General features: G+C 45.3%; 1 protein-coding gene across 1 annotated transcript in view; it reads right to left on the reverse strand.

Moving 5' to 3' along the window:
* Nucleotides 1-13,620, reverse strand: part of LOC124789118 (dorsal root ganglia homeobox protein-like) — a 125,332-nt gene that overhangs the window by 30,369 nt on the left and 81,343 nt on the right. Inside the window, exon 2 of the mRNA XM_047256407.1 lies at nt 9,459-9,596. Coding sequence (XP_047112363.1) covers nt 9,459-9,596 — 138 coding nt within the window. The remainder of the gene's footprint in view (nt 1-9,458; nt 9,597-13,620) is intronic.

The following is a 13,620-nucleotide window of genomic DNA, read 5'->3' on the forward strand; positions in this document are numbered from 1 at the left end:
GAACCTGCGACCGTAGCGGTCGCGCGGTTCCAGACTGAAGCGCCTGGAACCACCCGGCCACAACGGCCGGCATTGAATGGGGAAATGAACAAGAAAGTGACACTGAAGTCATTGAAGTAGAGGAAGAACAGCATCCAATTTCTTTGGTAGAAACCAAGGCTCTGAGCACTATGGCTCTGAGCACTATGGGACTTAACTGCTGAGGTCATCAGTCCATAAACCAAGGAACAGAATGGTTACATCGGATGCTGTGGGCGATATGGAAAAAGTGCCAGATGACTGAAAAAAGGGTATTGTAATACTACTGTTTAAGAAAGGAAGTAAAAAGAAGTGCACAAATTACCGAGGAATCACACTGCTATCACACCGCCTTAAGATAATAGAAAGGGTAATAGAAAAGAGACTGAGATAAATTCTAGGACATTAGTTTGAGAAACAAGAGCATGGTTTCAGAAGAAATAGTTAATGGAGAACTATTGGCAAAAAGGAAAAAACCTGATAATGTGTTCCCGGACTTGGATGAAGCATACGACAGTGTACCAAGGGGTAAAATGTGGGAATACCTGAGAAAATATGATGTTCCTGATTCATTAATTTTACAAGTTCAGGTACTGTAGGAAGACTGCGAAAGCAATGTATTGGTAAGAGGTAGAAGATCAAAATGGTTTGAGACAAAAAGAGACGTTCAGCAAGACAGTTCAATTTCCCTGTTACTCTTCATTACACTTTCGGACACAATCATGAAAGAAATCAAGGAAGTAGAAAATGAAAATCTCAAAGCTGTTACTTTAGCTGATTGTGTCGCCATTTGGGGAATGACGGAAATGGAGGTTTAGAGGAGACTGGATTACTGGAATAAAAAGTTTAAAGAACTGAAGTTGGCTGTGAGTAAGAACAAGATAGATGAGTAGGACGTCCACGCCTTGCAAAGTCATGCTAGAAGGAGAGATGATTGAATGTATAAAAAGTTTCAAGTATCTTGGTAGCGTTGTATAAAGTGATGGAAGTGCCAAACTCGAAGTTTTAGTCACAGTAGCAAAAGGATCCAGCTTCTTCCACCAAGTACGAAACCCAATATGGGACAAAGGAGTCCCTTAAAGAGCTAAAGAGACCATTTATAAAACCCACCTCCTACCTATCATGGCGTATAGTCTGGGAACCTGTGTCATAAATAAGAGGGAAGAGAGTCTATTACAGGCATGTGAAATGAAGTTGCTTAGATCAGATTTACAAAATCCCAAGAGAGGCAGAATCAGGAACGAATGTGTAAGGATAGACCTGCAGGTGACCTTGACCATGGAGGAAGGAATGAGTACTGTAAGACTGAAGTGGTAAGGTCATCTGAAGCGAATGCACCCGACTTCAACTCAGCGTCAGTATTTTAGGATGAAGGTACCAGGAAAAAGACCGATTGGACAGACCAGGTTAATGAAAATCTCAAGAGGAGAGTAATAACGTGGGATGTTGTGGAGAGAGAAAAGCTACACCAGGACAGAAATCAATGGAGGCAGATCGTTCACAAAGTTCCTATATGGCTTTCTAGAAGGAAGTCTTGATGATGATGATGATAAAGCTGACAGTGGCCCAATATTTCGCTCTTCGTTCAATAAAATATTAAAATACATAGCCTAGTATAAAATATAAAGATTCAAATAGATACAGCTGTTTGAGAATTATTGATTTCTCCTTTGTGCGAACCATAGCATCGATAAATTTAAGCAAGATTATCATTTCCACCAGACTTTTTGGTTGAAGTAACTGCTTCACTTAGCACTACTTGAAGGCTTCGGCCTTTTACTACCATGCTGACAAATGGACGGGGGCACTGCTAGTGGGTAAAGACTTGGGAATGTATTGTTTCTGGTTACTGATATAGACTTTATCTCTGTCGACGACGACGCAATGCGTGGCATGTGAGTTTTGACATTTAGTTACTAGGAAGATGTGTCCAGTCTCATTTGTGCAATTCAAAATGAGCTGCCTCGCAACTGTACTAAACAAAGTATTATTTTAACCAAGCATCATGCTGTAAATTAGGCTTTCGTTAAATTATTAATATAGTTCATTACATTAGTGATATTAAATCTACACATAATTTCATAATTGTTATCTTTAAAAACTACCATCCTGGATTCTTTAAAACATTAAAAGTTGTAACGCAATAAATTAGATACAGGGGAGCTAAAGTGGGAAAAGATATATCAGGGGAAGGAAAGTTGATTAGTGTGGATAATGGAGAGGAGTGGTAGGCCAGAGGTTACAGAAGGGACAAACGTCATGACAGATTTCATCATCTGAAATTGGGAGTCTGTTGACGTTTTGTTGGGAGGTCATGTACAGGGTGATTCAAAAAGAATACCACAACTTTAAAAATGTGTATTTAATGAAAGAAACATAATATAACCTTCTGTTATACATCATTACAAAGAGTATTGAAAAAGCTTTTTTTTCACTCAAAAACAAGTTCAGAGATGTTCAATATGGCCCCCTCCAGACACACGAGCAATATCAATCCGATACTCCAACTCGTTCCACACTCTCTGTAGCGTATCAGGCGTAACAGTTTGGAGAGCTGCTGTTATTTCTCGTTTCAAATCATCAATGGTGGCTGGGAGAGGTGGCCGAAACACCATATCCTTAACATACCCCCATAAGAAAAAATCGCAGGGTGTAAGATCAGGGCTTCTTGGAGGCCAGTGATGAAGTGCTCTGTCACGGGCTGCCTGGCGGCCGATCCATCTCCTCGGGTAGTTGACGTTCAGGTAGTTACGTACAGATAAGTGCCAATGTGGTGGCGCTCCATCCTGCTGAAATATGAATTGTTGTGCTTCTTGTTCGAGCTGAGGGAACAGCCAATTCTCTAACATCTCCAGATACTGTAGTCCAGTTACAGTAGCACCTTCGAAGAAAAAGGGACCAAAAACTTTATTGGCTGAAATGGCGAAGAAATGTACAACTAAATGAAACTTTATAGCTCCCTTAATTCGCTGACAGATAGTGCTTAGCTCTGCCTTTTGTCGTTGCAGAGTTTTAAATTCCTAAAGTTGTGGTATTCTTTTTGAATCACCCTGTATAATACGTACAAGGCCGGCGTTTGGAGGATGTGTTGGTAGAGGAGAGGCGGCGCTCCATGGCTGGTGGGTGGTAAGTGGAAGGTGAGGTGGGCAAAATTTTCAGGAATGTATAGGATACGCGTAGCTATTAGACATGGTCGAGGAACGTGAAGAATTTGAATCGTGAGGGATGAGCAGATGAGGGTAAGTAGGTGCGAAGTGAGGCAGTGCACTTCACGGTAGAGGACTGGGAAAGGAGTAACAGAAATTAGATGGACCAGAAATCCAGGGAAAATAAATGTATGAAAGGATAGATTGAATAAACTTTTATAGGTTGACAATAATCTGGAGAGGTGGAACCGTTATACTGGGTTGGCTAATAGTTTTGGATGATTCCAAGTTGGTTAACAGTGGATGGTTATTAGGAGGTGTGTTAGTTTATTAGCTAATTGGGTAGGATGCTCAAAAATGGTGAGGTTTGAGTCATGGAGGTGGAAGCAGCAACGATTTGTCCTATAATTCTTTGCTGAGTGTAGAAAGGGTTGGTCCTGAGGAGCGTCCGAAGCGTTTGCATTGTTGAATCTGGAGGGGTTGTTGGTATTTCTGGAGGATCTGGAAGAGGCCTAAGAAGGCGATGTTGTCGACGCACTGTATGAGATTGCGAGCGTAGTGCAGCTTCGCTGCTGGGTCGATTATAGTATTGCGACAGCGAGAAAACGTGAGGGCAGAGTTTGTTTGACGAATTGTTGTGGAATCGGCATTTGGAGGCAGTTTAACAGATTGCGTTTTTGTAGTAAAGAGTAAGACACTGAGCGTCGGCACTACGTCGATCAGTGAAGTAGTTTCGTGGCCTCCATCCGACTCCCTACACGAGTAACAAATTCTGTACGTCAACCATCACCTGCTCCGTAAACAGTTATGTAAGAAGTAGCAATGAACTTTACTAGTGCAAAATTCTGTGCAGTTTATACGCTTAATGGCGGCGACAATGTTACTTAGAAAGCATTCAGTCAACCCGAAATATAAAAACACTGGTGAACTATAAGACGGCAACAACAGTGACGGAGGGCTCGTACATCTACACTCCTGGAAATGGAAAAAAGAACACATTGACACCGGTGTGTCAGACCCACCATACTTGCTCCGGACACTGCGAGAGGGCTGTACAAGCAATGATCACACGCACGGCACAGCGGACACACCAGGAACCGCGGTGTTGGCCGTCGAATGGCGCTAGCTGCGCAGCATTTGTGCACCGCCGCCGTCAGTGTCAGCCAGTTTGCCGTGGCATACGGAGCTCCATCGCAGTCTTTAACACTGGTAGCATGCCGCGACAGCGTGGACGTGAACCGTATGTGCAGTTGACGGACTTTGAGCGAGGGCGTATAGTGGGCATGCGGGAGGCCGGGTGGACGTACCGCCGAATTGCTCAACACGTGGGGCGTGAGGTCTCCACAGTACACCAATGTTGTCGCCAGTGGTCGGCGGAAGGTGCACGTGCCCGTCGACCTAGGACCGGACCGCAGCGACGCACGGATGCACGCCAAGACCGTAGGATCCTACACAGTGCCGTAGGGGACCGCACCGCCACTTCCCAGCAAATTAGGGACACTGTTGCTCCTGGGGTATCGGCGAGGACCATTCGCAACCGTCTCCACGAAGATGGGCTACGGTCCCGCACACCGTTAGGCCGTCTCCCGCTCAGGCCCCAACATCGTGCAGCCCGCCTCCAGTGGTGTCGCGACAGGCGTGAATGGAGGGACGAATGGAGACGTGTCGTCTTCAGCGATGAGAGTCGCTTCTGCCTTGGTGCCAATGATGGTCGTATGCGTGTTTGGCGCCGTGCAGGTGAGCGCCACAATCAGGACTGCATACGACCGAGGCACACAGGGCCAACACCCGGCATCATGGTGTGGGGAGCGATCTCCTACACTGGCCGTACACCACTGGTGATCGTCGAGGGGACACTGAATAGTGCACGGTACATCCAAACCGTCATCGAACCCATAGTTCTACCATTCCTAGACCGGCAAGGGAACTTGCTGTTCCAACAGGACAATGCACGTCCGCATGTATGCCGTGCCACACAACGTGCTCTAGAAGGTGTAAGTCAACTACCCTGGCCAGCAAGATCTCCGGATCTGTCCCCCAATGAGCATGTTTGGGACTGGATGAAGCGTCGTCTCACGCGGTCTGCACTTCCAGCACGAACGCTGGTCCAACTGAGGCGCCAGGTGGAAATGGCATGGCAAGCCGTTCCACAGGACTACATCCAGCATCTCTACGATCGTCTCCATGGGAGAATAGCAGCCTGCATTGCTGCGAAAGGTGGATATACATTGTACTAGTGCCGACATTGTGCATCCTCTGTTGCCTGTGTCTATGTGCCTGTGGTTCTGTCAGTGTGATCATGTGATGTATCTGATCCCAGGAATGTGTCAATAAAGTTTCCCCTTCCTGGGACAATGAATTCACGGTGTTCTTATTTCAATTTCCAGGAGTGTAAATATGACATGCGAAGAAAGTATGTTTAGTATGGAGTCATCAGGTATATCTCATGCATGCCACAAGCGAGCTGTCTGTACCAGAACGCTGCGACTGTGGTTCAGTAAGACTGAACGGTACCTTTTAGTGCGTAACAACTTACAGTTAGGTAGCCATCCAGTTAACACAGGTTCCGCGAGAGCTCGGCGTGGCGAGGCCCACGAGAAAGACAGGTCGCGGTGCGTACGTCACGAAGCTAGGCTTGAACTCGCTCGCCCGGCTCAGCACACAAAATGTGTTTCTAAACCTGTTAACTCCCAATTGGGAGTGACGTACTAACGAGAATTGCAGCTTACACTGAAATCTGCTATTTTGAAGTCTTACTGATTAACTGTACTACAACAAAATTTAATTTAAGATCAGTACTCGATATAAATAGTGTAACGGCTTGTTTATTGCACTTAGTCTCTTCTGCTTAACAGTCCTCATTTCATACAAGAAGTGGTGCCTTGTTGTTGTTGTGGTTTTCAGTGCAGAGACTGGTTTGATCCTGTGCAAGCCTCTTCGTCTCCTAGTAACTACTGCAACCTACGTGTTTCTGAATCTGCTTACTGTATTCATCTCTTGATCTCCCTCTACGGTTTTTACCCCCCATGATTCCCTCCAGTACTAAATTGGTGACCCCTGATGCTTCAGAATGTGTCCTACCAACCGATCGCTTCTTCTAGTCAAGTTGTGCCACAAATTCCTCTTCTCCCCAATTCTATTCAGTACCTCCTCATTAGTTACGTGATCTACCCATATAATCTTCAGCTTTCCTCCGTAGCACCACATTTAAAAAGCTTCTATTCTCTCCTTGTCTTACCTGTTTATTGCCCACGTTTCAGTTCCATACATAGCTACACTCCACAAAAACACTTTTACGAAAGGATTCCAACCACTGAATAATTCTCGATGTTAATAAATTTCTCTTCTTCAGAAAAGATTTCCTTGTCATAGCCAGTCTACATTTTATATCCTCTCTACATTGACCATCGTCAGTTATTTTGCTCCCCAAATTGCAAAAGTCATCTACTACTTTAAGTGTCTGGTTTCCTAATGTAATTCCTTCAGCATCACCTGATTTAATTCGACTATATTCCATTATATGCAACTGATAATCAGTTTAAGGTGATTTTAATTTTATTGTACCCCAGTACAATTGTAACAAATTACAAGTAAACATATGTACTTCCGATCATTGTAGGACTAATGACAATAAGACTCCATAACAGCGGATTCCAGTAGAAGATGCAATTCTCGTTTGTATGGACACACCTACTTACGAGTTAACAGGTGTAGAAACGTAATTTTGTCTGCTGAGTTGAGGGAGCGAGCGAGCTCACACCCGTCTCCGAAAGTGGGCGCCGCGGCCTATCTTCCTCCTGGGCCTCATGTGCATGGCTAGTGACGTCATACCGCGGCCGGCCGCTTGTCAATCTCTCAGTTATTTGGCAAGGCTCTTCTCTACACTACGATACAATTATTTTCAGGGCGACCTCGTCTCTTTACGTTTCTCGCTTTTTTTTAATGGCTTGTCGGATTTCTGACACTTTGAGGCAGCCGTTCACTACACGAACTCTGCCGTGGCCGACAACTCAGAATTGCCTCTTTATCACACTAGTCTGCGCATCAGCGGTTGCATGAGCGATCACAAATTTTTTTACGTGGCAGGTAGGAAATTAACTGACAGTGGTGAATTTAACGCCTGATTATTCCCAACCAGCACAACGCGCACTGGTTACATCGTGAACAGGAGAAACAGGTTAGAGGATGCAAAAGGATATACTGGAGTGGAGAGCATACAGGAGCCTGGGTCAGACACCTGAGAAGGTTATCTTCACGCTCACGCAGACCGGCCGATGGGACCCCCACTTAGTTGGGAGTGAGTGCCTTGAGACTGGGCGACTGACATTGGGGATGTAGAAGGATATGAAGGAGTGTAGAGCACACGGGAGCCTGGGGCACCCATCCATAATGGTGTCAGACACCTGAGAAGGTTATGTTCATGCTCACACAGACTGGCCGATGTGACCACACTTAGTTGGGAGTGAGTGCTTTGAGGCTGGGCGACTGACATTGGGTATGCAGAAGGATATGATGGAGTGGAGAGCACACAGGAGGCTGGGACACCCATCCATAATGGTGTCAGACACCTGAGAAGGCTATGTTCAGGCTCATGCAGACCGGCCGATCCGACCCCCACTTAGTTGGGAGTGAATGCTTTGAGGCTGGGCGACTGACATTGGGGATGCAGAAGGATATGATGGAGTGGAGAGCACACAGGAGCCTGGGACACCCATCCATAATGGTGTCAGACACCTGAGAAGGCTATGTTCATGCTCATGCAGACCGGCCGACCCGACCCCCACTTAGTTTGGAGTGAATGCTTTGAGGCTGGGCGACTGACATTGGCGATGCAGAAGAATATGATGGAGTGGAAAGCACACAGGAGGCTGGGACACCCATCCATAACAGTGTCAGACACCTGAGAAGGTTATGATCACACTCACGCAGACCGGCGGATGCGACCCCCACATAGTTGTGAGTGAGTGCTTTGACGCTGGGCGACTGACATTGGGTATGCAGAAGGATATGATGGAGTGGAGAGCACACAGGAGCCTGGGACACCCATCCATAATGGTGTCGGACATCTGAGAAGGCTATGTTCACGCACACAGACTGGCCGATGCGACACCCACATAGTTGGGAGTGAGTACTTTGAGGCTGGGCGAATGACATTGGGTATGCAGAAGGATATGATGGAGTGGAGAACACACAGGTCTGGGACACATATCCATAATGGTGTCAGACACCTGAGAAGGTTATGTTCACGCTCACGCAGACCGGCCGATGTGGCCACGTTTAGTTGGGAGTGAGTGCTTTCAGGCTGGGCGACTGACCTTGGGGATGCAGAAGGATATCATGGAGTTGAGAGCACACAGGAGCCTGGGACACCCATCCATAATGGTGTCAGACACCTGAGAAGGCTATGTTCATGCTCATACAGACCGGCCGATGCGATCCCCACTTAGTTGGGAGTGAATGCTTTGAGGCTGGGCGACTGACATTGAGGATGTAGAAGGATATGATGGAGTGGAGAGCACACAGGAGCCTGGGACACCCATCCATAATGGTGTCAGACACCTGAGAAGGCTATGTTCATGCTCATGCAGACCGGCCGATCCGACCCCCACTTAGTTGGTAGTGAATGCTTTGAGGCTGGGCGACTGACATTGGGGATGCAGAAGGATATGACGGAGTGGAGAGCACACAGGAGACTGGGACACCCATCCATAATGGTGTCAGACACCTGAGAAGGCTATGTTCATGCTCATGCAGACCGGCCGATGCGACCCCCACTTAGTTGGGAGTGAATGCTTTGAGGCTGGGCGACTGACATTGGCGATGCAGAAGAATATGATGGAGTGGAGAGCACACAGGAGGCTGGGACACCCATCCATAACGGTGTCAGACACCTGAGAAGGTTATGATCACACTCACGCAGACCGGCCGATGTGGCCACATTTAGTTGGGAGTGAGTGCTTTCAGGCTGGGCGACTGACCTTGGGGATGCAGAAGGATATCATGGAGTTGAGAGCACACAGGAGCCTGGGACACCCATCCATAATGGTGTCAGACACTTGAGAAGGCTATGTTCATGCTCATGCAGACCGGCCGATGCGATCCCCACTTAGTTAGGAGTGAATGCTTTGAGGCTGGGCGACTGACATTGAGGATGTAGAAGGATATGATGGAGTGGAGAGCACACAGGAGACTAGGATACCCATCCACAAGGATGACAGTGACTGAAGGCTATGTTGGCCGATGCGACCATCTTAGTTGGGAGTGGCGCTGCCAGCAAGTGTCTGGGCAACTGACCTGTACGCGTGCCTCGGACAGGCTGATGCGCAGCGCCACCTCCTCCCGCAGGAAGACGTCCGGGTAGTGCGTCTTCTGGAACAGCGACTCCAGCTCCTGCAGCTGCTGCGGCGTGAAGGTGGTGCGGTTCCGGCGCTGCTACAAGCCCACAAGCCGCACTCACACACTGCGCTACACAATCACTGTGCTCCTACAGCTACATCTCCTAGCATTTACAACGCAATTAAAATTTGCGAAATTAAGAACTGTTCATTAAACAGAAATTTAATTTCATCCATATTTAGCAGCTTTGAACGTAACTGTATCCAGTATACGGGTAATGTGAACAAAAACGCCCTCGATCACAATTTTTTCACGTTTTACCGAACTACGCGTAGCGTTTCGGACCCTGTGGGCCCATCATCAGGTGCCAATTGTCTTAATACCCAATTTACTTCTGCCTTTGAGGGAGGTGAAATGCACATTCATATTATAAGAAGGTTAGGTGTTATGTTTTGTGTTTCGTGAAGCAACTGCGGGAAATACGATAAGGTACAGTGGAAAAATCAGAGATAAACGTACCGAACGATCTGGGAAGAATATTTTTAACCTTTTATCGCCATAGACATTAGTTTATCCCTCTTCTCATCGCATATCACGTCACTCAAGGCGCACATTGCTTTATACATTTTAAAAAAACTTCACAGATGTAGTTTAACATTTCATTGAATTACACAATGCAATTATGATCCTGTTAGTTAGTCAGTTTCACGTTCCATGGATCATTTGCACAACAGATGTGGAAAGAATCATTTTAAATTCCCATCGCAAAAGTATGAAGTATTTTTAAAATGTATAAATAAATGTGCGCCTTTACTGGCGCTATGTACGTTAACAGAAAACGTAAACCACAGTCTGCTGGCGACAAACAGTTAAAAATGTTCTTCCTCGATTGTCCAATAAGTTTTTCATTAATTTTTCCACTGTTTCTCACCATATTTTTCGCAGTTGCTTCACGAAATACCAAACGGAACATGTAACCTTCTCGTAACAGGAACATACATTTCACCTCACTCAAACGCTGAAGTAAGTGATTTATTAAAAGGATTTGTACCTGAAGATTGACCCACAGGGTCCAAAACGAATCGTGTAATTCGATAAAGCATGAAAAAAATGTGAATGAAGGCCTGTTATTCGTACCTCTTATGTATTATATACAACTTATAACTACGAAGAACTTTGCCACATAAAACATACATATGTATAATAAGAGTTATAGAACGAGTAAGAAGACTTGAAATACTGCAGGTAAAATATCATAGAAGTCTCCCCCACTGAGATGTTCGTGAGGAGTCTTCTGGCCTCTCCAGGTAGACAGCCGAAATCCAGTGTGTGGTGGAAAGTAGACAGTGGAGACCTTTTAGATCAGGGGTGTCCAAGATTTCGGTTCGTGAGCCACGCCCAGACATTAGCGCTCAGTCTCCCTGCACACCTCCCCCACATGCAGTCTGGACGGGTGGAGGGGGGAGAGGGGAAAACTGCGAACATGCCACGTTTAAATGGCAACACAGTCGCACTGCATACGACTTCTCAACAACGTAGATCAGAAACAAAACAAATTTTCAGTATTATTTAATTACATTTGGTGTCCTGAAGACAATATAATTGTAATCTGGTACAAACTGCCGGCGTATAGACAGAAGCAGACATTTTCACAGATTTTAGGACTCAGGTTGCTATGTAATCATGACTTATTTAGTTATGAAATCACGAAAAGGTCATTCGCACGAAACTGTCGATCGAAAAATATTGTAGCACTTACGCAACCTCATTATGGAGACGTGGAAACTCTACACAAGGAACGCAACATAGACCTCATGGACAGTTTTAACGTAAAAGTATTTGTCGGTACAACGGGGATTACCATCAGTTACATCTGCACATACTCAGGACCGCTTTCAACTGAAACGGTAAACGGTCTCGGAAACAAATGGAAGATTGGCAGTGTTCTCGAATCGTTTAGGAAATTATCCTTGTAATTCTTTAAAGGCCACAATGGATTATTCAAACCTCGCGTTTTCTTTAATGTCAGTGAGCTTACGGAACTGTACTGTGTTTGACAGAAAGTGTCCCTCCTATAACGCGATTTTCTTTTCAAATGCATCCCCGTCAAAACAAAAGTAGTTGCTTCTCACCTTGCAGTGTCTTTCTGTGGGCAGTGTGCAGTCAAGTCCACTTAAACTGTAAGGTCTGCAATCCATTCCAGATGATCTAATTTTCGTTCCTGCACTCCTTTTTCCTTCTTTAGTTCAACGACAGCGAATTTCAAACCGAAAAATCGTTCCAGACATGCCATTGACGTAAACAACGTATGTTCCAAATATATATATATATATATATATATATATATATATATATATATTTATATATATATATATATATATATAATGACAATGGTCTTCGTTCAGTGACTCGGGGCAGAGAGTTGAATCGTCGACTTTGGAGCAGCAAAACAAGGGAAATGTGACGCAGTCGTGTCATGTGTAAGATTTTACCTTGCATGACGATAGTCACGAAAGTATGCACAATTTCCTAACTTACGGTTTGACTGCTACTAACTGGAACGAGAAGGAACAAACAGTGGTGAGAAAAGGTCGTCTCCATTCTGACGGTGACGTAGTGGGATTCTCGGAAAGCACGTCGAGTGTTATCCTTCCCAATGACAGCCTCCACTGCCCAGTCATAGTTTGTAACTTTTTCACAGTCAGCCTTGCATCGCACACAGTTTGCTATTGTTTCTTTTAATCCGAGATTAATCCTTTGCTTTACGTGGAAAAGAGAATCCATTCCTGCCTTCTTCGCCTTGCCACGGTTCGCGCGGCTGCCCCCGTCGGAGATTGCAGTCTTCCCTTGGGCATGGGTATGTGTGTTGTCGTTAGCGTAAGTTAGTTTAAGTTAGATTAAGTTGTGTGTAAGCCTAGGGACCGATTATCTTAGCAGTTTGGTCCCATAGAACTTACCACAAATTTCCAATTTCCTGCCTTCTTGTCTAAATGTTAGGGTCCTATTTCATGACAGCTTACACATCACAACATATACGCAGTTTTGTATACTGCTCTTGTCAGTTTAGTGCTAATATACCACTACATAGCAGATCACAAGCCTTTTCTTCGAGTACGTGCCAGGAATCTCCGGCCGTCGCAACCGATAGGACATGCACATAGGTATACGCAAGTACTCTTTCAGTAAAGCTCTGCCTGGACTGTAACTTCGAGAGCAGTTAAAAAAATGCACCACAAAGAACTGTCAGAGTGTGGGGTGCCTCAAGACACTAACATCTACATGCGTCGCTTCCAGAACACAAAAAAATAAATGAAACAATCAAGCCAGGCTCATATGCCGACAGGAGGACGTTCTCTATAGTACAACAATTGGTAATGTTTACACGATCTTTCCTTATGCAACTGAAATTGTATATTTACGCCAGATGTGTTTAGTTCTCCCAAAAGCATCACTAATAATCTTAATTTGTACCACAAGCGTAAATAGCTTCCCGTAGTTATTTGACGCAGACCGTTAATGATACAAGATGTTTCAGAATATCCTGATGTGAGTACTTTCCAAGGTCGATAGTCTTTTTCCTTTCCCAGTTCGACCATTAGCTCTGCTGTATGTCAAATTTTTTGTAAGCTTAAACAAGATGAAATACGAGGCGTAACAGAAAGGTACTGGCAAAGCTTCGGGAAACATTCCACACAAATACAAGAAAAAAATAAGTTGTATTGGAGATGTATCCAGAAACGATTTACTTATAATTCTACACAGTAAATTTAACATGAGAAACAGGAAAACGATTTACCAGCCTACCACATAAAGGTCTTTGTTACACGAAACTTTCAGAATGACCTCCTATATATGACAGCCCGCCATCACATCGAATCCCGGAAGCGCCGGTGTACGCCTGGAGTATTTCGTATAACATGGCAGCCTTCCAGAATACGGGCACCTAGAGCCTCTGCATCTCGTGCAGATCGTCTGTGCACAAGCACTCCCAGAGGGGCCAACAAGTGAAAGTCACCATCTCGCGTGCAACAGCCGTCATACGGCCCACATCCGACGCCTCTCGCCACAAGTGGACGAGTACAAACAAACGTTTAGCGGTTTTGTGAGCCAGCAATCCCGT

This window comes from Schistocerca piceifrons, chromosome 3 (assembly GCF_021461385.2).
Source record: "Schistocerca piceifrons isolate TAMUIC-IGC-003096 chromosome 3, iqSchPice1.1, whole genome shotgun sequence".
NCBI lineage: Eukaryota > Metazoa > Arthropoda > Insecta > Orthoptera > Acrididae > Schistocerca > Schistocerca piceifrons.